At 38.7% G+C, this 26,398-nt stretch overlaps 1 protein-coding gene across 10 annotated transcripts in view; it reads left to right on the forward strand.

The window, feature by feature from the left end:
• The window catches only part of LOC106061632 (atrial natriuretic peptide receptor 1-like), a 637,794-nt gene that overhangs the window by 478,946 nt on the left and 132,450 nt on the right, over window positions 1–26,398 (forward strand). For all 10 annotated transcript variants that reach the window (XM_056017419.1, XM_056017421.1, XM_056017420.1 and 7 more), the window contains one exon: window positions 22,952–23,043. In XM_056017419.1, coding sequence (XP_055873394.1) covers window positions 22,952–23,043 — 92 coding nt within the window. The remainder of the gene's footprint in view (window positions 1–22,951; window positions 23,044–26,398) is intronic.

The following is a 26,398-nucleotide window of genomic DNA, read 5'->3' on the forward strand; positions in this document are numbered from 1 at the left end:
TCGTAACAATATCCAAAAGTTATTCTTAATAATGCTAGAATAGTCCATTATTCGGGTTTGGCGTCTATAATTTCAGAATTAAACTTTACACTCAAGTTATTACCCTTCAATTCATCTTTCCTCAATCCCTTGGAAACTCTTTTATTTCCAACTAATCCTTTTGCTTTCGCACAAAACATAAACATTAAACAATGACGTAATATTGTATAATATTAGCACATCCTTCCTTTTGAAGTAATTATCACATCTTTCCTTTTAAAGTTCTTAAGAGTGATATCTACAAAGGACTAACAATTCGTCCACTTCAGGTTGTCTTAACTGGCACAACAAGTTCTCTAGACGTTGGTCTATAACTGTCAGTTTCGTTTGTTCCAACAGTTTGCAGTTTATGTCTTCATCGGTATCATAGTACCCAGAGATGTCTTCATCAAAAATTCTTATTCAAAAAGCGTTGATTTCTTCTGTATGTTTTTCCATCGTTTGTCTTTATGATGTAAGATCTGAGTGCTGAATGTTTTTTTATGACATTTGCTTTCTGCCTTGTTTGACCTAGACGAACTCTCCGACAGAATAATCTTTAGGTAGTTTTGCTTTTGCATCGTTCGTTGAGTAATGTCTCTGCATTTTCGGCTACCGATGGTTTCAATAGTTTGGAATCAGTTGGAATGATTTCCTGAGTCTTCTACTCGTCAGCAGTTGTGATGGTCAATACGGCAGTCCGCTTATCGGAGTATTTCTATACTCGAGCATAACGGGATATGGATCTTTCACACTTTTGTATGCTTTGAATACTTTTGCTTTCGCATAAAACATAAACAACCAACAATGACGTAATATCATATAAGAATCATACAGAATCTTCTTCATGCAGTGGAAAATTAATAATTTTTTGCCTATCTGGAATTCTGGTCAAAGCTCCTGCGCCCAATTAATATAGTTCAGAAGAAACTAAAAAAGTCTGGACTGCATATACGGAAAGCTGCTGAAGTAATTAGTACCCTTTCATGCTTTCTGCAAAATGAGAAACTGACAAAAAACCAATCCATCGAAAAAGTAAAAGAAGGTAGTGAATACTATGGATTCCCTGTAACCACAACAACCATAAGAAAGAAAATACTTTATGGGAAGTTGAGTTCTAATGTAGGACTGTCAATAGCACTGCATTTCAAACGTGTTGCGACAGAAGTGTTGGACAGATTTCATATGGAGATGAAAGGCAGATTCTAAAGACTGGAAAGAAAATGGATACCTTTGGCTTGCTTCTTGAACCAAGACACCTGTTAGATGAAGACACGCTTATGACAAACGGTGCTACTTTTCCTGTTTGTATGATGAAATAAATGGCAAATCGCTTTTTCAATGATGCCATTGATGCACGAGCATTGATGCACGAGCACTTTTCATCAACAAACCAGTTATACAATCACCAATAGACATATTGAGGAAACAGGCTTCATATGGTAATTACGTGTGCTCCAACCTTGCAACCTCCTCCGAATACCGCTAACTCAAGCCACTTCCATTACGTCATGTGAGAGATCATTCTCAAAGCTCAAGTTCATCAAAAACTTTCTCAGGAGCACATATGAAAGTATAGTATCTCATAAATCTAGGCTATGTTTTCCATGTTGACATGAGAAAAGATCAAAAGGATTTAGATCTAGATCTAATTTTAAGAACTACACTTTGCACAGATAGTTTTTTACTTTGACACATAAAACTTACAAAAGAGTCTATTGATTTGATTATTTAATAAAATTAAGCTTCAAATTTATGTTTCAAAAGCATTTTAACATAAGTTCGTTCCTTATATCTGATGTACTTTATAATCCCCTTCATCTATCGAAGCCGACATCTAGACTCTAGACAGTCTAGATCTAACTCTATTTCTAGATCTAATTCAAAGAGGAAAAATCTACTTTATATTTTAACAGATTAAATACAAAATAAAGTCCATTCATTTCTGTTCAAATTAACCCTCAAATTTGATGTTTCTTAAGCATTTTTCATACATTCGTTCGCTCTAGCTTCTATGTTGAAATGCATTTTAATAGTCCCATTCATATGTCGTGCACACCAATATGATTGGACATCTGGCTCTATATCGGGGATATTAAATTTACTAATATAAAATAATTAATACGCTTCTTGAGCCACTGAATTCACTCTTATAACAGTAGGTCTACATCTACTATAATAGTATCTAGACTCTAGATCTAGATCTAAATAAATGTAGACATACAAGCATGTTTTTATTAACAAAATGGATTTAGTTCGATTAGCTATTTTGATAGCTTCATTTATACTATTTTTAGATTCACGCATTTGCTTTCTTCATAGCATTATTATTTCGTTTAATTGTTTCCAAAACACTCTCAGTGACCATATCTACAGAGATACGCTAATTAAGACCCGCGGGCCGCAGGTTATGTATGTCTAGTATATGTATATATTTATAATAAGGCTTCTCTTTGAGTCCGAAGATTAGTGAGGAATGCAGTATTTCCTGTGGCATTTATATATATATATATATATATATATATATATATATATATATATATATATATATATATATATTGTTACAAATGACCAGTGACAGGAAGAGGTTAACGTGTACCCCGACGAGATAACACAGCAGCGGGTGTTCCCTGGAATGTACATGTATAAACAGAGACAGGATGTGACGTGTCCTTACATGTTATTCCAAAAGGTACTAGCAATGTCCAGTGACAGATAGAGGTCACAACTTGTGACCCTGGCAAGATGACACTGTAGCCGATGTTTTCTGGAATCTACATGTATAAACAAAGACAGGATGTGACGTTTCCTCACGTGTTATTCCAGAAGTTACAAGCAGTGTTTGTGCAACTTTGGAGAAGCGATTAGGGACTCAATATAAGCCAGTTAATGTGAAAGTCAGTCGTATGGAGTCGTGAGTGAGTCGTCGGTTCTGTTGTCTACTGTGCGAGACAGTAGAAGAGAGATGTGTACGACTCGACGCAAGTTAACTAGGGTAGAGTTAACTGGAGTGGACTACTGTCGTTAAAGTCTATACAGCGAACTACAGTGGACTTGAGCCGTTACAGTCGATACAGTCGATGTAAGACGTGTGCGGCTCTGATTCGGTAGACTTGAGTACGACTTGGTTCAGCTTTAGGAGACCTGGAGCGACACTGGGAAGTGTGTCGTTGGTTTGTTCTGTGGAATACGGCTCGATGCAAGTTGAGAAGAGATTAATTGCAACGAAGTGAAGAGATGAATTGCAACGAAGTATAGCTAACTGTAAACTGACAGATATTGTACAGTCTTCTACGCTACATGTTACAGTAACGAATTGTTAAAGTTAATAGTCATTAAAGTTATGTGAAACTGAAAGTTTAGTCGTCAAGTTCTTTGCAATGTTTTTATTTGTGTGCCTACTAATACATTTAGTCAGAAGATTCAGAAATACGTAACAATATATATATATATTGTTAGACACCTTATTTATAGTTTAGTTATTTAACGACGCACCATAGAAGACGCATATTGAACGGGACTAGTGACGTTTGGGATATGTTGGGTTAGAGACCGGAAAATCAGTTAGCGATAGAATATTCCAGTGTAACGACGTATTTAGTGACAGAGACTTCTACTGTGGCCTTTTATTAGAATAAATATATGTTAAGTTGTTCATCAGCGTTGACTACATCTCTTCACTAGTTAAAACCGATGTGTTTGTTTGTCTGGCTTGTTGATCAACTACACGGAATACACCCGAACAATTACACCCAAACGCTTGCAGAGTAATTGGTTGAGATTCAACAGTCATCCATAGTTGACTTCAAGACAGCCTGAACAAGCAACATCACAATATATATAGTGTAAATCACGCAAAACACAATAACTATAAATAGAACTCGGCAAATTTTATTTCATTTTTTTCTTACATAATAAAATAAATAAATCTATATAAGTGTTGTAATAGGGGTGCTCGTTTAATAAAAACAAATTAAAATGTTCGTATAGGCTATATTTCTTTATCGGCTTGACCAGCCTACAGTAACCAAGGTAGAAGGTTTTGCCTCTGAGAGGGCAACAACTGGAACATTTGAGTAAAGTTTCACCAAACATAAAGCATTCGTATCAATGTATGAAAAAGTGAACAGGATGATCTCATTTTCTCACTTATCTGTATGCATCCTGGGATTACTTTGGATTTATTAGTTCTCCCCACATGGCTATCCTTTCCCCTTTTACACTTTTATTCATTAAATATTTAGCTTTTTTAAAGTAATTTTCCCTTTTATAATTGTATATTATCCGTGTGTCTGTTTCCCAACCTCGATTGTATGCTGGTCTATGGTCGCCTTTACAACCCCTTAGACCCTTCAAGTGCAGTGTACCCTATAAGGAAGCGCACCACATCGCTATCAAGCAGTCGAGGAACGGCTAATCTGCAGGACCTGATAGCACGATGTGGGAAAAAGAAGTGCCACCACAGTGAAAGGAGGACTTCTTCATCAAACTCCACAAGAAATGTGACCTTAGTTCCTACTTCAAATACCGAGGGATAACGCTGCTGTTTATTCCAGGATAGGTGAACCGAATAAAAGATGGATCCACAACTCATTAGTCAACAAGCTGGCTTCCGAGAGGAGAGATCAAGCACACATCAAATAATGATCGTACGCATCATTCTGGAACAGTCCATGGATTGGAATTCGTTCGAAAGTGTTGAAAGATGTACAAACGATAGATGTTCCCATTATGGCACAATGACAGTTTAGTGTTGAAATAGGGCAAACACAAATAACTATTAAATGCCGAATTAGCAGTTCGCGTGGCTATTTGTAGATCTAGTCTAGATCTAAACCTTTAGCTAATAATATTGAAGTAAAAACTGTTGCTTTTAACTATATGAATTTGGAAAACTAAGTATAATAAAACCATGGTCTTGTTTTGATTGAGAAAGTAATATCGAGAAGAAATTATTATAGTTCTACTGTTTTTTCGTTGTCAGAGCGATTTCCAACAATTATATATATATATAGGATCGGGCCCACTATTGAACGTCAGTCACTATTTCATGCTGTCAATAGGCCCTCAATTGACACGCATGTATGTTCCATTAAATCTTCTTTTATACAAATGGGTAAAATACATACAATCTTCTTTGAAATAAAGATTAACATTTTTCTGCTAAGTTTTAGTAGATGATACACCTGAAAATACAAATTAAGTAATGCATCAATATAAATATATATGGAAGAAAATATGGCCACCGGAAGCTATGGCATTTTCTTTTTCTCTGATGATGATGATTGTGTAAACAACGTAGATAGTATTGTTACGAATTTCACTATCCAGGCTCTCTGCAAACTGCACCTTACACCACCAACTTAAAGAACTTGACAACTCAGGGCTCCAAAGTAACGTAACACTTTAATGTCAATAAAATAACAGCCAGTACTGTACAATTGGCAACACGTACACTGTACAAATATCTCTCCGATAACACCGTTCCGCCGTATCAACTCTTGCACTGGCCTCTCCGTCTCGTTCCGGGCTTGCACTGGGTTCAACAGTTCAGGACTGACTTTACACACTAGGTTCGTTGTGTCGGACTCAATCGCAGACTAAGATCAAGACGCCGTTCGTCTCAACTGTACTTGACAGTACTCCGCACTGAACCGTCGTAATGCTCCGTACAGAACCACACCTTTGAACTGTGCTGTAGTCGACCGGACTGTATTGAACCGGGCTGTAGTGGACCTTCTGTCGTGAACCTCGTTGTATTGAGCCCCTTTTCTCGACCGTCTTGACTGCGACACCTTCGCTCTTATATAGGGTCCCTACTGGCCTTCTCGAACCGGACAGAACGCCGCTGGACGTTTCTAGGTGGTCCGACTACACTCACACCACTACCCCCATCTGTACCACCACCAGGTTTATAACAGTATCTAGATCTGGAGACTGTAGTGATCTATCTAGTCAAGTCTAAGTCTAATAAAATACTTTTAAAAAGCTAGTAATTGATTCTAGCAAGGGCTAGACCTTTATCATCTATTACTGTGACAGGTTGGGGAAAGTGACGTGTTTGGCGTGTTTAATGTCTAGGGCAGTGTTTTTCAAACTTTTTTGTCTGGCGGCACAGTAAAAAAAACTACAAAAATTTCGCGGCACACTACGAAGAGCAACAGTTATTTTATAATAAAAAGGAAAAAAAAAGTATTTTACCTTTTTTGAAGTATTACATTTAATTTGAAGGGTTTTCTTTGTTTTTTTTTTAGAGCAAATGCGATCTAATCAAGGCTCCAGAGTCGACAAACAAACTCGTATTTCATCGTCTATTGTAAGAAGTCTCTCTCTTTTCTTAGATTTGATTCAGTCAATGCTGAAAATCCAAACTCATAAAACCATGAAGATGCTAATGGAAGAATTATTTTGATTGCTTTTAAACTGATTGCAGGATATAACTTTTGACTTAAGAACTGCATCGTTTTTTAAATCAATGAGCTGCTCTGCTTCTTCAGTTGTCAGATTTGTAGCTTCATTGTTTCCAAATGGATAACTGACCCATCTATATTCATTACTTCCAACTGTTGGAAAGTAATGCTGCAATGCTGACTGCAAGTGTGTCAAAGCAAAGTGTCCAGAATTTCGGGGGTGATTTCTTTATTTGAAGCACATTCATAGTAAGTAGGAGGAAAGCAGTCGAAGACTCCTTTCGAGATCTTACTTTGCCACAAAGACAATTTTTCACCAAATGACTTCAGTTTTGAGGATGCAGTGATGATGGTTTCCGATGGTCCATGAAGACTTAAATTCAATGAATTTAATTTGTCAAATAAATCAGAGAGAAATGTCACCTTAACCCACCAGATCTCGTCATGAATAGAAAATCCAAAGTCTTTTTTGTTTTCAGCCTCCAAGAATGAAATCAGCTCAGCCTTGAGTTGGACGACACCTTTAACACTTTTCCACTGGAGAGACAACGAACGTTGGTGTGTTACAGGAGACATTAGTAGTCTGAATCCATTGCTTCATAAAGCTCTGAGAAAAGTAGGGATGCAAGCGGTCGAGATTTGATGAAGTTTACAACTTCGATCATTTGATTCAGAGCAGACATCAAATCTTTCGCTAAAGATTTGAAGGCAAGAGCTTCTCTGTGGATCATGCAGTGAACAACTAATACATTTGGATTTCTTAGCTTATTTATTATGTTTTCAACGTATTTTTTCGGTTGCGCTTTTATAGGTGGATATTTTGTTTCCAAGTGTCTCTTCAATTTGCTTGGAACAAGCGCCTCATTCGACAGAATTGCATTGCAGATCAGAGAGAATGGCAATGGAGCATCTTCAGGTCCCGAAGATATGAAACCATATCCGATGTAATCTTCTTTGTACCTTCGTTTGGTTCCTTGCTTTTCATTTAACACTTTCGCAGTTTCATTCTTGCTAATGTATTTCTCCATGGATAACAATGAATAAGGCTTAGTGATATCTTGTTATTATTAGCATACACCTAAAAAATTTACATGAAACCCATCACTTATTATTATCGTTACCAAATCAAGAACTGCTGTGCGTCTGCTAAGGCGGCCTACATTTGAGTCATTATAATAATATATGTATTGTTAAAAAATTCCATAACCTGAATAAATAACAGCCCTTTCCGTCATAATGGAGCGATCCACTACTACTACTGGTCATTGCAAGTGGAAATGTCATCGCAACGTATAATAAAAATTTAATAGTAGGCAGACCTGTGTAACGCCTGCACGTGTGGCGTTCTGAAAACTCCCGCGGCACTCCCGCGGCACACCTGGAAATCTTCGGCGGCACACAGTTTGAGAAACACTGGTCTAGGGGATGATTATTTTTTAAACTATCACATACCAACCCGTCAGCATATAAATCGGGAGCAGGCACGAAAACGAGACAAGCAATGAAAGAAAGATATAAAGTTAAAAATGAAGAATATTTATTTACATAAATATTTACATATAAGAATAAAAAGGGGGAGGGTTTGCATTTGTCTCTAATTGATACTAATTTTGATCATCACTCTTGCACTTAATAAGAGAGTATGTCACTTTGTCTTCTGAACTTAGCTGGTTGTCCTGTTGATGTCGCAGCTGGCTGTGTCCTGGCTTGAGGTTCTGCAGCTGGAGGTGGCGCTCTAGCGGATAGAGGGACGCCGGTGATTCAGTTCCTGTGGAGTCTCAATCCAAAGTCCTGATATCTGTAGTGGGCACCGTAGTGCGAGTGGCCGGCTACCGTGGGCACAAGGTTACTGCGGGCAGAGCTGATCTGCCGTGGGCAGTGTAATGAGCAGGATATGTCCAGTGAGTTGCAGAGGGTTGACGTAGCTATGACGTCTCGCACAGATCTGGTCTATAGGGACGTCGCACCTCATAAGATGACACATGGGTTGTCGAATAGGCGGGCAAGGCCGATAGCGCCAAGTAGTAGAGTTGAGTAGATCAACGTAGGCAGTAGATGATACTCAATAGCGAGTGAGAAGTGGTCCGATGAATAGGCAGATAATGCCAAATGAATAGGCAGGTAAATAGGCAAGTGCAGTGCTGAATAGCACTAAGCACAATGGCAGACACCTGAGGGAGGCTGCGGATAAATAAAGACAAGTTAGGACATGTCTCTCATGCATCTTATCGATGCCCTCGACTGAGGTGCTTTCGTCAGCTTGGTAATATTGCTTTTGAGTACAATGAGGAGATGATGACAAATGGAATTTGGAAAACAGATGGCTGATAGTAGTAATAGAAAATGTACATATAAGGGGAAATAATAATCTCAAATAAACAACACAAGTTGGAAGAGAAAGAAAAAAAGGGGGGGGGGAATGGGCGATGGTCAGCGACCATGACGGTTTGTTTACATACGACCGTCGGCCGAGAACAATGGAGCGCGCTTGAATGGAGAGGGTGTCCGTTCAAGGGGCGCAACTCTTGTTAAAGTAAAATGACTACAGGGGAGATAATTCACTATAGGGGAGATAATTTATATCTCTTTTCTAGACGCAGTATTAGTGCACTAGTAAAATTATCAAGGCGGTCAGCCGAGATAAAGGAAATAAATAAAATAAGATGTACAAATATATACATGGTTGCATCAACGATCAATTGAGCAACGTGGCATTAATAGATTAATGCAATACATAAATAAATACCTATGCCATGTTTATGTTTTCTACTTACGACAATGAGAAATACACAATGCACTAATTAAACATACGTGAAATAATAAAATACACATGATAATATCCAATGAGAAATATGCACACAAAGTAATTAAGATGGAACTTGTGATTAAGTTCGGCTTACCACCAGGTATTCCTCTAGGAGTGAGAATAAATGAAGTAGTCCAGACTCGATTGACAGCGATAGAGAAATAAGAGGGTCTGGCTTGATTTAATTTACCTTATATATAGGTCTGGAAAATGTGGGCGGAAAAAGGAAATGTCCTAGGCTTAGAATTATCTTACACGTGGGCGAGGTCCGACAAGAGTCGCATCTGGGAGTACCGAGAGGCGTGTTGACTCGAGTAATCTCCTTGATCAAAGAGAGATGTGGAAAGGGGGGGGGGAGAAAGATTGACTTGCATTCCACCCAATGTGGTGTCAACTGCGACCGTCAGACATCAAAGAGACTGTGTGGTTATCTTTACCCCGGTCAAGGGAGATAAGTGAAAGCCTTGGTCTAGTTGTCCCAAGGTGGTCGACTAAGTCTAGCTCGAAGAGGTAAAGGTGGGGCGGGTGAAGAAAGTGGGGATAGGACGGGGAAATAATTAAAATAATATAAATAAATAATAAATAATAATAATTAATGCTGTGATAAGTTTGAGTGACTCTGACAGCAAGCTTTTGACTTGTCACAATTACTACTAGATTTGCTAGTATTCACTATCTCTAGGACTAGATCTAGATATGTAGAACTAAGTTGGTAATTCGGCCATTGGGTAGACTGGGCTCTATAGCTTTGGTCAGCAGCCAGTCTAGGAGACGGAAACTCTGATATAACACCTAAGATTACCTGTGGTTCACAGTCGTCTCAGACTTCTGTGCTACTGTGAACTGCATTTAGCTGAAAGATTGGTATTGGTCTGCGCGAGACAATTATCACTTTAAAAATACTCTGCGCAGGCTGGAGGCAATGCAGTAATTAGCCCACAAATGACTAGTCCCAAACGAGTCGATAAAAGGATACCTCTCAAAGTCACCTGCTGGAATGTCCGCACCTACAGGACAGCAACAAAAGTGAATGCCCTCAACGGAAGTCTGCACTGGTGGCATTAGAGTTGGCTCGGCTAGATGTAGACATAGCTGCCCTCAGTGAGGTATGCCTTGCAAATCAGGGGTCGCTGACTGAAAGAGGTGCTGGCTACACCCTATACTGGTCCAGAAGAGGCGCCGAGGAGCACAGGTAATCGGGGGTAGCCTTTACGGTAAAACAATCTCTTGCCAAGAAACTACTAGATATCCCTGTTGGTCACTCAGACCGACTGATGTCGCTCAGACTACCGTTAAATGGCTCTAGATACGTCACTATTTTCAGTGCTTACACTCCCACGCTGCAGACAGAGCCTGAAACCAAGGAAAGATTCTACGCTGACCTGAGGAGAGTTCTGTGTAAGGTGGACGCTACTGACAAACTTATTACCATGGGTGACTTCAACGCTCGAGTGGGGAACGACTACAGCGCTTGGCCAGGTGTTCTAGGTCGGCATGGCATTGCAACTGCAACGATAACGGCAGGCACCTGTTGGAACTCTGCTCTGATGCAAAGCTTGCGATAACCAACACTTTCTTTTAACAAAAAAAGCCGCTTCAAGACCACATGGATGCATCCACGCTCAAAGCATTGGCACCTGTTGGATTACATAATAATGAGGCAGTGGGATTGTCAGGGATGTGACGCACACTAGAGTAATGCCCAGTGCCGATTGTTACACGGACCATTGTCTTGTCCGGACAAAGCTAAACATCACCATCAAGTTGGTAAAACAAGGTGGCCTGCCCAGGGCAAAGAATTAGATGTCAAAAGGCTGGCTGATGTACGAGAGCGCTTCAGTGTACTACTGGAGGCTGATCTTCGAAAGCCCAAGGAGCTAACCCTAACTGGAGCCAGCTAAAAGCGATACTTCAGGACGTGACGGCCAAAGTCGTGGGACACTGCAGTAAACCCAACAGAGACTGGTTTGATGAGAACAATTCCGCAATTCAAGAACTGTTAAAGAATAAGCACAAATAATATCGCTCTGTTCTTGCAAACCCTAATGACAACGCAGCCAGAACTCTCTATAAAGCTTCTTGCCACACTTCAGTCAAAGGTCAGAGAACTAAAAAATAATTGGTGGTTTGAGATGTCCGTAAAATTGAAGAGACATGCTGACACTGGTGACACACGCTCTTTCTATGAGTCGCTTCGATGTGCCTATGGCCCAAATTACCAGACTACTGCACCGTTAAGATCATCCGATGGTTCTATTTTATTAACTAGCGAGACGGACATACAAAATCGCTGAACAGAACACTGCAGTATGCTGTTTGGTGATAAAAGGCACGTATCGGAGGAATCGCTGGCAAATGTCCCTCAGAAAACTATGAGAGAGGAGCTCGACGATCCACCGACATCTGAGGAAATTGAGACAGCAATATCTAAACTAAAACAACACAAGGCACCTGGCTCTGATGGACTTCCCGCTGAAATATATAAAATGGAAGGTGTCGCCCTAACCAAGAGGCTATCAGACTTGTTCGCTCTTTGCTGGGAGAAGTGCGTGGTCCCACCTGAACTTCGAGATTCCGTAATCATATCCTTATACAAAAAAGGTGACAAGTCTAACTGCTCCAACTATCGAGGCATTACACTTCTGTCAGTAGCAGATCTTTCGATCTTTGCCCGAGTGTTTCTCGGCCGACTAACCCACTCTTTAGTGGACGAGGTCTTATCTGTATTAATAAAAATACACAAGAATTATGTTTGTTAAAATAATCACCTTATATTTGGTGTTCTTTTAAAGGAGATGTATTTGTATGGAAAAATAGCTTGCATAATTAATCTAAAAAATAAAATAGTTCGTTTCAGAAGACAGCAAATTGCTTTTGCATCTAATCTTTGCAAGTCTTAAAAAAACGATGAAATCAGAATAGCTCTTTCTGAGTTTTGAGTCTGAGAGACAGAAAGACAAAAGGAATAGATTCTTTCCTCTTACAGGGGCCGCTAAAATGGGTGTTTGGGAAACAAAACTTTAATTGAATAACTGTAGTATTGCATGAAAACAGGTGAAGATGTTATAATGAGGGCCGTTTCATTTAAGGATTACATGAATCAGCCAATATCAGAGTTTTAGTCTCTAAGTAACACGCAGGACTAAATGATGCACGTAGGAAATAATTATCTTCCTTTTTTTTTTTTGAAGAAGCGTCTGTAACATGTAAGAAGGCAAGATAAAAAGCATACTATTGAATATGAAATCGGATTTTCAAATGCCTGTTGTTTTTTTTAATAAACCCGACAGACGGATAGACAAACAGCTGAAAACAAATAGCGACTTTTCCCTTTTAAAAGACGGTATTAAAGGAAAAGACTATAATGCTGCTGTTCACTTAACACATTCAAAACAAAATGGATAGTGGTGGCACACTTTATCTAGCAAGATAGCAGTTGCCTCTTAGGATACATTTTCCAATTAGTGCTCGCTAAACACGTTAGAGCTCTTAAAAAGTAGACTGACATGTCTTAAAACCTTCGTTTCCCCATCTCTGGCGTTATTTTGTTGAAAGGGACATTATCCACGGACTTCGTTAAGATGTAATTTGGTGCTTTTCGTCTGTTTTCTTGACAGATGTGGACTTGACAAATTGTAACACAATATACATCCAATATATATATATTATACATATATATATAACAATATATATATATATATATATATATATATTGTTATAACTCTGCCATGCGCACCGCCATCTAAGCTAGATGGTGAACACTGTGATAGACTAGACTGAAAAGGATGTCAATATTAACAAGATTACAAAGAGAGTTTGTGTTGCCACACAAACTCAGAGGCGGCCCCCGTGGGAGACGGATCCCAGTCGGATCCGCATATTCGCAAGGAATATTCAAGACGTGATTTAGTTTTGATTGTCTGGTAGTGCGGTTTGCGCGCTGGACTGTCGTTTGGATTCATCGATGGTCCTAGGTTCAAACCCTGCCCGCTGCCATCCCTCGTCGTCCTGCGGGAGGTTTGGACTACAACTCTGAAGGAACATCCAAAACATGTAAAACAACAAACATTCTAACCTAGACAAAGAAATTCTAGATCTATGGCTTTCATCGTGCAAATGTCCATCAACTTCAACGTCAGGCTTCCTTGGATTCTCTTGACCACCATCAGGACTTTCCTCTCCAGTCTTGGCAGCCTGACCAACGTCTGTTGGGTGCCGACCTGGCTTGGTTTCTTTCATTATGTAAACGTCCATCAGCAACAGGCTTGTAGGCAAACTCAGCGTTCTCTTGATCTGTCTTGCTGTTTGAGGTGCTCATATCAGGTACATCTGCAGCACAACCTTTGATAAAACTATTGGTCTCTTTTCTCGTTTCTTCATCAGTCTCCTTCTGCTTCTCGTTGAGAGCACAATCTTCATCAGCACTACACTTGTTTCTGCCTGTTTCTTCAAAACTTTGGATGGGTTGTAGTTCGACGTTGAATGATGGTGCGGCTCCCCCATCTTTCAAATCACTCTGGCAGCATGGGGTTTCTACCACGTCTTTCGAATTTCTCAGCATGGGTCTCGTCACTTTCTTCACCGAAGTATACATCTGTTCGGGCCCGGAACAGATCTGTTCATTCAACATGTTCCACATTGTACTCATGGCAAACCTCTTCTCGTACGCCTCTCATCTGCTCTTGTTTGCTACGGGTGATCTCTTCTTGCATAGCTGCCATCTGTTCCTGCATGATACTGGTACTGGTGATCAGTTGCTGCATGCTACTGGTGATCTGTTCCAGCAAGTCCGGTTTGACTTCAAAAAGATATGTGTCCGGATCTTCTTTTTCTTCTAAAATGTCTTCTCGGAGGCGTGCTTGTAAAGTTTCATTGTTTCCACATGCCTTCAGCCCCCGTTCACGGAGTTCTTGCTTCAGTTCTCTGAATTCAAGTTCGTACAGCAGTTTCAGACGAGCCATAGTAGATCCGTTCCTATCCGATACGATCCGATCCCACTTCTGACAACTCAGGGCTCCAAAGTAGCGTAACACTTGAATAGTTGAATAAATAACAGCACATACTGTACAATTGGCAACACGTACACTGTACAAATATCTCTCCGGTAACACCTTTCCGCCGTATCAACTCTTGCACTGGCCTCTCCGTCTCGTTCCGGGCTTGCACTGGGTTCAACAGTTCAGGACTGACTTCACTCACTAGGCTCTTTGTGTCGGACTCGATCGCAGACCAAGATCAAGACGCCAGTCGTCTCAACTGTACTTGACAGTACTGCGCACTGAACCGTCGTAATGCTCCGTACATAACCACACCGTTGAACTGTGCCGTAGTCGACCGTGTTCTGAACACCTGTCGTGAACCGTTTCTTGTGAACCTTGCTGTATTGAGCCCCTTTTCTCGACCGTCTTGACTTGCGACACCTCCGCTCTTATATAGGGTCCTTAATGGCCTTCTAGAACCGGACGGAACATCGCTCTACGTTTCTAGCTTCGTCACATGACTACAACTCTCGTGACGCTCCTGAGCTTTGTTCACGACGCCGATCCTTCCCGAACCGTCATGTTGACACTCGTCTCGGCTGACCGTCGTAACTCGCCACGGTTGACCGCTCGACTAGCGCTGGCCTGGGGCAATTTGCGTTGGCTGACTACACTCACACCACTACCCCCAACTGTGACACCACCAGGCTTATAACAATATATATATATAAGGATTAAAGACGCTTTTTTTTGTCTGTCAGTCTGTCTGTCCGTCATGTTAATAGCGAGAAAAAAAAAACTAAAATCTATTGAAAATCTGATTAAAATTTAATTTACCTTCCGAAAAACTGCATTAGTTTTAAGTTTCAATAATAGATTGTTCCGGATGTTTATATATGTATAGTGAGAGAAAATAAGAATTACAGATTAATCAAATACCGTTAAATTTGTGGGATTGTCTGTTATGAAAATTAGATGTACCATAGATGTACCATAGCCTTATAGAAAGATTTTCAAACCATACTTTGGTGTTAGGAAGCTGTTTTCCTTAAAAATCGGAACGTTATATTAACGATAATTAGATTTTCTAACGTTTTAGCTAGAAAGTTAAATGTAGAGTAAGAGAGAAGTGCGATTTTACATAAATAGAGTTAAAACATTTTTCATACAAAATCCGGAACAACCAATTTTCGTAAATGAGAAGATTATTTGTTTTATTTATTAGAAGAAGGATTTCAAACATTTATTAGCGTTATTAGATTTTTCATATAAAATTCGGATCATTTTTGACAACGATCCGGAACTTTCTTTACTGATTAAACAACTTTTATTATGTTTCGGCAAGAAAATTAACTGTAAAATAAGTCTAAAAAGTGATTTTCAATAATCGTTTCTAGTAAATTACAATCAATTATAGATACTTAAAACTATTGCAATATTCATGAATGAAAAATTAAAGGTTAAATCAGATTTGCAATAGCATTTAGAGTTATTTCTTAATCTAATCGTGACGAACAGACCGACCGACAGACAAAACGCACAAAAATAAGCTTTATTTTATTCTATTCAGATGGGGGCACTAAACAAAAAATAAATAAAATCTGATTTTTTTTTTAAATTTAAGGAATTGGTTTAGCACCATAACATGTTGCGACGTTACGCTACTGCACGAAAGTCGCTGCATAAAAAGTCCATTATCTTTCTTTTATACTATAAAGTAGAATGTGAGTTGTATGTATGTTACTTATAGACATCAAAACCGCTTGACCAATCTTGATAAAACTTGGCAGGAATGTTTCTTGGGTACCAACTTAGACCTTAGTGTATGTATCGTAGGCTTAAAACAAACTTAAGACCCTAAAAAAAAATAAAGTTGTCCGACTCTATTAAAGATATAGTATTTTATGGATCTAGGCCATGTCTACAATGTTGACATGAGAAAAGATCGAAAGGATTTAGACCTAGATCTAATTTTAAGAAATACACTTTGCGCACATAGTTTTTTACTTTGACACATGAAAATACAAAAGAAGATCCATTGATTTCATTATATAATAAAATTAACCTTCAATTTTGTGTTTCAAAAGCATTTTTTGCATTAATTAATTCGTTATATCTGTGACTACAGATTTCCTGACGACATTCTTTCATTAGACAATACAGTAATGAATCGCTTTCTAAAAATTAATACGTTTAATTGTTTACTTTATAATCCCATCCCTAGATCTAAAACTCTAATTCAACTCTAAGATGATAAAACTTCTCTTCGCACAGTTAGTTTTATACTTTAACACATGAACATACTAATTATAGTCCATTCATTTCATATTTTGACATTCAAATTTGGTTTTCTAAAGCATTTTTAATAGACTGCATTCGTTTACGAAGCTGCGAAGCCGAGTTGAGATAGGCCTAGATCTACATTCATTCATGAATCGCATACAAAAAAATATTTCGTTTAATTTTTCACTTTATAATCCCATTCATTTAACAAAGCTCTCGCTCTTTTCGTTTTTAATAGATATGAATGTATCGGCTTCGGAAAACCCATTTTCGCAAAACTAATTTTATTTTCGTAGCGAAAGAGAAAAAACTTGAAAGGATCATTAGCTAAGATTAACATACATCTAAATCCAATCCACTAGATTAGTAAACACAAACTTAGACCCGCAGGCCGCGGGTAATGTCAGGCTAGTAAAAAATATGCGTGATATTTACATACAAAGTGCATTATTAGCGGCTTTTTCCCCTTACGGGGGCAGCTAAAAAGAGAAGAACGATTTCCGCCCAAGTGGAGAGCTGATGAAGATGTTGTGATCAAGACATGTTGTTCTTCGTGTATTTGTGATGGAAATAAACATCATGTCTTCGTTCAGTTACCTCCCTTAAGTTAGTACAATACGCCCATTGATTTGTCTACCCTGCGCATGTATTATAAGAGGTGGGTGGGAGAACAAGTATTCACCGGTCACTACGGATGGCTCCCTGGTCGTGCGGTTGCGCACTGGACTGTCGTTTTGGATTTATCAAACCCTGCCCGCTCCCATCCCCCTTCGTCCTTCAACTCTGAAGGAACATTCGAAACATCTAAAACATTTTACAAACAAACATTTTACAAACACTAAATAGCAGCGCCGGACTTAACCATTGTGACCAATAATTGATGGAAAGAGAACAAGTAATCTACTATGTCACTAAATAGCAAGGCTGGACTTAACCATTGTGGGGCCTTTTGCAAATTTAGCGGTACCAAGTTTGAGTAGGGAAGCGGATAATAAGTGAAATTTAAAAGTTTGTATTAGAAAATAAATTCGTTCTTTACTACGTGCAGAATTACTTTACGAGCCTTGCGTGTAGCAAAGTCATACAGTATATCATGATAATTCTGTTTCCTGCATAGGTCACGCTCAATAGCGTGAATTACTAAATGTTTCAATCTATCTACGAGAATTGTTGACCTCAAGTAATTCTTCATTAGTATGAGGCGCGAGAAGCTTCTTTCACCAGATTACACAATTACGGGTATTGCATAATGCCGTGTTTTTTTTTTATCGCGCGTAGGAATTGGCATTTTCCATATTAAATGACAACCCAAAATGATGTGCTTTTATCTTTGTCTTTCAGAGTGTTTAATTAGGTTTCGTTTTTGTATTTAAAGATTATGGTTTAATGTTTTAAGTATAATTGCTACTTTACTTTCATGTCTTTTATCCTGAAGGTTTTTTTTTTATTTAGTGAGTTTACTAAAGGTGTTACTCTAGTCAAATGTAAATATTCGTTTGTTAAGAGTCTTACTGCTCTATTTTGTGTCTGTTGCCGTTTCTGAATGTTTTATTGAGTTGATGGATCCCAAACTGTGACAAGCGTGATTATTTTGTGGCCGTTTTATGAGGTCTATGGGATTTTGTATTTGATCCGCACAAATGTAACACTGACAGGCACAGAGCTAAGATGCAGGCAACTAATACAGTAAATAGAGTTATATTCAGAGATTTATTATACAAAATTAAAATGGAGTGATATTTTACAGTGATATTTTACAAAGGGCTGCCAAATCAATGAGCTGAGATGTTAGCTAAGTGGTCCGAGTGTCATTAGGCATATGTGCTTAGCTTCATCCGAGTCAGGTGCTGCCGTGGGAGACTGGTGTGGCTGGTGCTGTATCTTTCTGCTGGTTTGCTGGCGGAATGGGTTCAGCTGTAGAGGCAGGGATCAGCTGCGGCTACTGTCAGTAAAGCCCGTGACGGGTTGTGGCCAGCGTTGTAGACTTCTGGATAGGAGTAGGCTTGCAGCAATGGCGTAGGCTTCTGAACCGAAGTATGATATAAGGGCACAGTACCAATGGATACAAAGGCACCATTCCAAAGGAAAAATAGGAGGGGAAAATCGTGTAGAGTTTAGAGACAGGAGAATGGTCCTCTCTACAGCAGGTCTCGAGAAGAAATGATTTGAACAGTCCATGTTGAGGAAAGTCAAGAGATGAAAAATGGCGTAGAGGGGATGGGAAAAGAGTGGTGGGCAATAAGCCGACGATGTGACGCAATTAAACAAACTGACGCCATCAAGAGAAAAGTCCCCGCTTGATTCAAGACGAAAGTTTCCCGGGAAGAGACACTGCATAGAGGTGTGAATTGGGAGACCAGGGTACTCAGAGGCTTGATCGCTGGCGTCCCTTTGTCTTCCCAACCTGATGGTTAGAGAAGGGGAGATGACCCGGAGCACGGTAAGAGCAAGGGAGATTACGTCTTGACACTGGTAGGTGCGAGTCTCTTACGAGCAGGGAAATCTGGACCGCAGGTGGTGTCGATTTGGCTCTTCGAACAGCTCCCGAGAGGAGGGGGTCATAGGAGAAAGCGTCACCTGTCCGTCTTGAAGGGGGGGGGGGGGAAGAAGAGGTCCTGTCCACCGTTCGTCCACCGTGGTCCAGTGAATGGGAGGGGCATGCCTCGGTCGGACGTTCAACCAGGTTGGTCGAAGGGAGGCTATTCCTTTCAGAGTCAAGTTTGGCATGTGTCATGGTGGGAAAGGTAATGGAGAGGGTATAAGATCGCAGGAGGTTGCGGTGGTATTTTTAGCGCTCAATCTTAACTCTTTCTCTCCGTAATTATTTACCACATTCTGGCAGAATCAACGTTGGTATCGTTAGTTAGGAGAGAAGGAGTTAATACGTTAAAATAAAATAATTAAAGGCTTGGACCTGAGTGATACCTTGTGTGAGCCTAAGATGTGTCGTCACACAAAGAGAGGGTGCACATTCTATTATTGGCCTAACTAAAGTTAAATAACATTTTTCCTTAGGGCTTTATTTGATCTTTATAATTAATAAACTCTAATGCTTTGTTTGATTATTTTATATTTTCATCAATATGAGAACTCTATGATAGTTTTTCATTTATTATAACACCTAAGTATTTTGTATTTTTAGTCTGTGTTACTGGTTTACCATGAATAAGATAAGTGGTATTTATTTGTTTTCGTTTTTTTGTTACTTTTAATAACTGACATTTATTTGGTTGGAAAGACATGCTCCAATTTGATTCTCATTTCTGTAATTCATCTAATTCTCTTTGTAAAATTTCTATATCTTGTGTTTTGTTTTATATATATAAAATTGTCTGCAAATAATCTGAATTTTGTTCCTTAACTAATGCAATTTGGTTAATAAGCATGACTAAATGCATGACGCGTAGGACATAATAATCTTCTTTTTTGAAGTAACGTCTGTATCTATATTATAAAGTAGAATGTGAGGTGTATGTATGTATGTATGTTACTTATAGACATCAAAACCGCTTGAACAATCTTGATAAAACTAGGCAGGAATGTTCCTTGGGTACTAACTTAGACCGTAGTGTATGTATTGTAGCCCTAAAACAAACTTAAGACCCTCAAAAAAAAAAAAAAGTTGTCCGACTCTATTACAGCTATAGTATTTTATGGATCTAGGCCAGGGGTGGGCAACCTTTTTGTATCGAGGGCCGCATTAAAAAAAGTTTGGGAATGGCGGGCCGCATATATATATATATATATATATATATATATATATATATATATATATATACAAAGCTTGCTGTGTACAATGTCTTTTAATTCATATATATTATATTATATTCACGTTTGTTTCCTTTTTTCACACTCCACTTTGAATTACAACAAGAGTTAGCAATTTTTTTAACCAATTTTAATTTTTTTTTTTTAATTGCTGTTGTCTTTTTATATCACAATATCCCTACAAATATACATTTGTACTTAATGTGCACTATTTTAATTCTTACACTCGTGCATAATGTTCCGGAACTGCGGAACAAGCTTACTAGTTGTTACCCCTGTGACTGCTGTCAAATTACAGTCAATCAACATTGACAAGTGAATATACTATTTTAGTTTCCACAAAAATAGTTGCTTGCATTTTATATGTTCCGGAAGTTAAATGTCGGGACTAGCGAAACCTTCCCTTGTGGAGCATAACCACAGAATGCTGACCATGTTCTTCAATGGTGCATGCTAAATCAAGAGACCCGAACAAGACTCTTCAAGGAATATTCGGAGAACTGCCTGATCTGGAAACCAGTACGCAGTTCATATCTTATTACTGATCTGAACCCTCCAACATGTAAAATGAGAACGAAGAAGAATAACTGATGAATGTGTACCCAAATAGTGTGAACAGCAGCAAAGCTTTTTTAAGAGTGGAAATACAGCTTTTGGCACCCATAAGACTCCCGTGTTAGTACTGACTGGAACTTCTCTTTGCTTTGAGTTATGTCCTCTGGATCGGCTTCTGTGCTAAATGGTGAGCTGATTGTATTGAGAACTGGTTCTTGACGTCTTAAAATTTGCTTTTATAAATTGCACAATAAAGGAATCTTTATGAGTGTTGTACTTTAATCATTTCACTAAAAATAGTTTCACCTTTCAGCAAAGGAAAATGACAAATACTATTTTCTTTTGCTTGCTTGTAGAAATGGGAAAGTCTTGTTTGAAAAGATTTAACATGTATTTACATTTCATATGTTAACAATCAATTGCAATAGCAATTATAAGTTAAATAAAACATGAAATTTGTCTTCCACTGTTCGTTAGAAATATTGGTAACAAAGTCACAGTCAGTGTCCTTCAAGGAACAAAGCACTTTCTTCCTTGAGATTTTATATTTTTCTCATTTGCCTTGCCTATGCTTAGATAGCAGATATATTGAATTATTTATTCAAAATCAGACTACCAGTGGTTAACAACCCTAACCCTATTAATCTTGCATATTATTGCAGCATGTGCTATTCAATGTTGAAATTATATGCAGCATTGTGCAAACTTTCTTGTTTCGAATTTATGATTTTCAGTCAAAGATCGAGCTCCATCAGTTGTTACACTTGCCATCTTGTTCCAAGCCTACCCAACACTCAGACATTGTGTCTTCAATTGTGTGTTTCGATGTATAGCCAATAATCATTAGTCTTCGTTTACTTAAAACTTTTTATAATGAGACAGTTTCAATAATTTATATAAATTTTATTTATAAAATTTGCATTTTTCTATCTTTATACTGTGGGCAAACCTGATTACTGTAGGTGTCGGCGGGCCGCATAAAGCACCTCGGCGGGCCGCATGTGGCCCGCCGCCCGTAATTTGCCCACCCCTGATCTAGGCCATGGTTAACAATGTTGACATGAGAAAAGATCGAAAGGATTTAGACCTAGATCTAATTTTAAGAAATACACTTTGCGCACATAGTTTTTTACTTTGACACATGAAAATACAAAAGAAGATCCATTGATTTCATTATGTAATAAAATTAACCTTCAATTTTGTGTTTTAAAAGCATTTTTTACATAAATTAGTTCCAGATATCTGTGACTACAGATTTCCTGGCGAACATTCTTTCATTAGACATTACCAAATGGTTACACATTAACACATCTCTCTACTGAGTCTATTCCTAGGTCTAGGTCTAAAACTCTTATTGAACTCTAAGATGATAAAACTTCTTTTCGCAAAGATAGTTTTGTGCTTTAACGCATAAACATACTAATTATTGTCCATTCATTTGATATTTTAATCAATTTAACATTGAAATTTTTTTTTCTAAAGAATTTTAAATCCATTCGTTCGCTGTTCGCTAAAGTTGCGTAGCCGTGTTGAGATAGGCCTATATTCATTCATCAAAAAAGGTCACGCATGCATTTTTAACTCTAGATTAGTGTAGATTTAGATCTATGTCTACCTCAAGATCTACTTTATACTTGAACACATGAACATACAAAATTAAGTCTATTTATCTCAAATTTTAATCAAATATATGTAGGCCTACAAGTAAATGTTTTAATTTGAAAAAATGGATTTAAGCCTATTAGCTATTTTTATTTGATAGCTTCATTCACACTATTTTTACATTGACACATTCGCTTTACTTATTACATTATTATTTCGTTTAATTGAGACTATATCGACAGTAATGCGCAAATAAAGATCCGCGGGTAACATATGTCTACTATAAGATAAGAATCATTTTTAAGTACACTAAAATAGTTGTTAGCCTAAGACTGCCCCTTAATGTAAATTATGGATGTCGATTTAGAGCCATTTATTTTTCCAGTTTGTTCTCTCCCTATCAGAAAACTTATGTTACAATATCTATTCATCAGTTTGTTTTATATTAAAAAAACTTTAGGCTTTTATTTCTAATTACCAAATTAGTACACAATGACTTCTCTTATTGTAACTTTATACTTTATTCAAAGGTATAACTGGGGATGTAAGTATTGATTCAAATGGAGATAGAAATGCGGATTATTCTCTGTTGGATCTTAACCCACAAACGAACAAGTTCGAGGTAAGTGCGTGTTGTTTTTTTTTAGTTTCAATTTAAGAAAGAACAAGATTACAAAAGGAGATCACACAAACTAAGAGCCGGCCAAGTCGGAATCGGATCCCTGTCGGATCCGCCTATTCGCAAGGAATATTCAAGACGTGATTTTGTTTTGATTGTCAAAAGTAATAATGTTTCGAAGATTCAATCGGCGTTGTAAAAAATGTTTTTTTTTCTGTACAATTTTTACATTTTTTTTTATGTTCCTTCAGAGTTAAAGATAATTTACTTCCTTTTCCAAATCTTCCGCTGGACGACGGGGGATTGCATCGAACAGGGTATGAAACCGGGACCGTCGAAATAATCAGTTCTGCGCGCTAACCGCACGACCAAACATTGCTGTTAACTTAATAACAAACTAATAGCCTACTATTGATAAAAAGATATATTACACATTACGGCATGACAACTACCCATATGTACAATATGTCAGACGAGCGATTTTAGATAATCTTTTGGTATTGATTTGAAATTGAAAAAAAAAAAAAAGAAAAGAATAAGAAATCGAGCTTATACTTCGGCAACGTCCGCTCGATGTCCCAGCACAGTTACCAACAGAGCAACTGGCATTTTCATTTAAATGGAACTAGAATGAGGATGTAGATCTACCATTCTACCTCAATTAAACTTCTGATTTAGCACTCTTAAGATAAATATCTACTAGATCTAGATCTAAAGTATAAATTTGGAATAATGTAGATGTAATTTAGATAAGATTTATGTAAAAAAAAAGCCAGTCTATTAATAGACTGAATGCAATATTAAATTTTAAAAATAGTAGATTAGTTTAGTATTTTATAACATTCCAATATTGATCTAGACATTTGGGAATAAAAATACACTTTAAGTCTAGAAATTGAAAATAGATCTTGATCTTGGTCTTAATCATGGCTGCCTGGTCGTGCGGTTTGCGCGCTGGACTGTCGTTTAAATTTATCGATGGTCCCAGGTTCAAATCCTGCCCACTCCCATCCCCCGTAGTCCTGCGGTAGGTTTGACTTCAACTCTGAAGGAACATCCGAAACATGTAAAACAACAAACATTCTATACTAGACCAAGAAATTCTAGATCTAGAATCCTAGATCTAGAATCTACAATGGTTTTAATTAGAATATAAACCTAAATCTAGTTTTAAAAATCTAGCTCTAGTGTAAAATAAATCTAGATCTAGTGCAAAAAATCTAGATTAGATCTAAATCTAGCTATTATGTCTTTTAAAATACGATTCAGATTTTTAATAAACATTACTATACCGAGTTGTTTTAGCATTTCATTTAAAGAATTAACTCCATATGACGTCAAAGGAAAAAAATCCACTACGTCACACTACCTAGTGAGACGAGCAGGCTCTCGAGGGTTCATAGACATTGGTGCACCGAGTTATTTTAGCATTTTATTTAAAGAATTAACTACATATAAAATCCATTACGTCACAATGGGCTAGTTAGACTAAATATATATATATATATATATATATATATATATATATATATATATATATATATATATATATATATATATATATATATATATTGTTACGAATCTCGCTATCCAGGCTCTCTGCAAACTGCACCACACGACACCACCAACTGAAAGAACTTGACAACTCAGGGCTTCAAATAACGTAATAGTTTAATGTCAACAAATAACAGCCAATACTGCACAATTGGCAGCACGTAACACAAGACTGTACAAATATCTCTCCGTTAATCGCCGTATCAACTCTTGCACTGGTCTCTCTGTCTCTTCTCGGACTTGTACTGAGCCGTCGTAACGAACCGTAGCTCGAGAAGTTGTCTTCCCCCGTCTTTGATACATTCGCTCTTTATATAGGGTCCCTGCTGGCCTTCTAGAACCGGGCAGAACGTCGCTCGACCATTCTGGGTGGTCATATGACTACATCCCTCGTGACGCTCCTGAGCTCTGTTCACGACGACGATCCTACTCAAACCTTCATGTTGATACTCGTCTCGGCTGACCGTCGTAACTCGTCACGGTTGACCGCTCGTCTAGCGCTGGCCTGGGGCGATTTGCGTCGGCTGACTACACACACACCACTACCCCCATCTGTGCCACCACTAGGTTTATAACACTGCCCCCTCCTTAGATCTGTCCGTCCCGGGCAGATCCAGCTTCACCATGGTACTTGTTGAGTCTGTCGATGTGGACGACCTTCAGTTTGGACCTTGGGCTCTTCTGTATTCGATACACGACATCGTTGATTCTTTTTATCACGCGGTAGGGTCCTTCCCAGTCTGTTTGAAGGTTTGGGGACTTGCCTTTTCGTCTTTGTGGGTTGTACAGCCACACCAGATCGTTCTCATGAAACCCAGCGGCATTGGCCCGTTTGTCGTACCTTGTCTTCATCTGGTCACTGTTGATCTTGATGTTTCTGCGGGCTAGAGCGTGAGTTTTCTCCATCCGTTTTCGGAGATTTGCGACATAGTCTGTCGAAGAGGCTGGCACATCTCCCGAAATCCCGAATAACAAGTCACACGGTAGTTGCAGCTCTCGGCCAAACAACATATTTGCTGGAGTGTAACCGGTGGTGCTTTGAATCGATCCTCTATATGCCATAAGGAACATTGGGATATAGGTGTCCCAGTCCTCTTGACGTTCATCGACGACTTTCGACAGATGTTGTTCCAATGTTCTGTTAAATCGTTCCACCATTCCATCTGACTGGGGGTGAAGAGGGGTTGTGCGTGTCTTTTCGATGCCGAGTACCTGGCACATCTCTTGAAAGATCTTGGATTCGAAGTTTCGGCCTTGGTCTGAGTGTAACTCCCTGGGAGGACCGAATCGGCTAATCCAATTCTCCACAAGTGTTTCAGCTATGGTGGTGGCTTCTTGGTTTGGTATCGCATACGCTTCAGGCCACTTAGTAAAATAGTCTATCACTACTAGAACATACTTGTTTCCTCTCTGGGATTCAGGAAATGGTCCGGCTACATCGATCGCTATTCTTTCGAAGGGATTACCGACGTTGTATTGCTGCATACGTCCCCTCGTTCTCCTGTGCGGGCCCTTTGCTGCTGAACATGCGTCGCATCTTCGGCACCATTCTTCTACATCATCCCGGTAGCCGAACCAGTAAAACCGCTGGCGTACTTTTTCAAAGGTCTTGTTGACACCTAAATGTGACCCACTGGAATTATTATGGATTTCTTGCAGCACCTCAGCAACTCTCACTTTAGGCAACAACAGCTGTAAGCGATTGCATGTCCCATCTGCCGTTTCCCAGACCCTCTTGAGAACTCCATTGTCGATTGTCAGTGAGTCCCATTGCGCCCAATATGCCTTGGTAGCAGCTCCTTTA

The sequence above is a fragment of the Biomphalaria glabrata genome, chromosome 18 (assembly GCF_947242115.1).
Source record: "Biomphalaria glabrata chromosome 18, xgBioGlab47.1, whole genome shotgun sequence".
Classification (NCBI taxonomy): domain Eukaryota; kingdom Metazoa; phylum Mollusca; class Gastropoda; family Planorbidae; genus Biomphalaria; species Biomphalaria glabrata.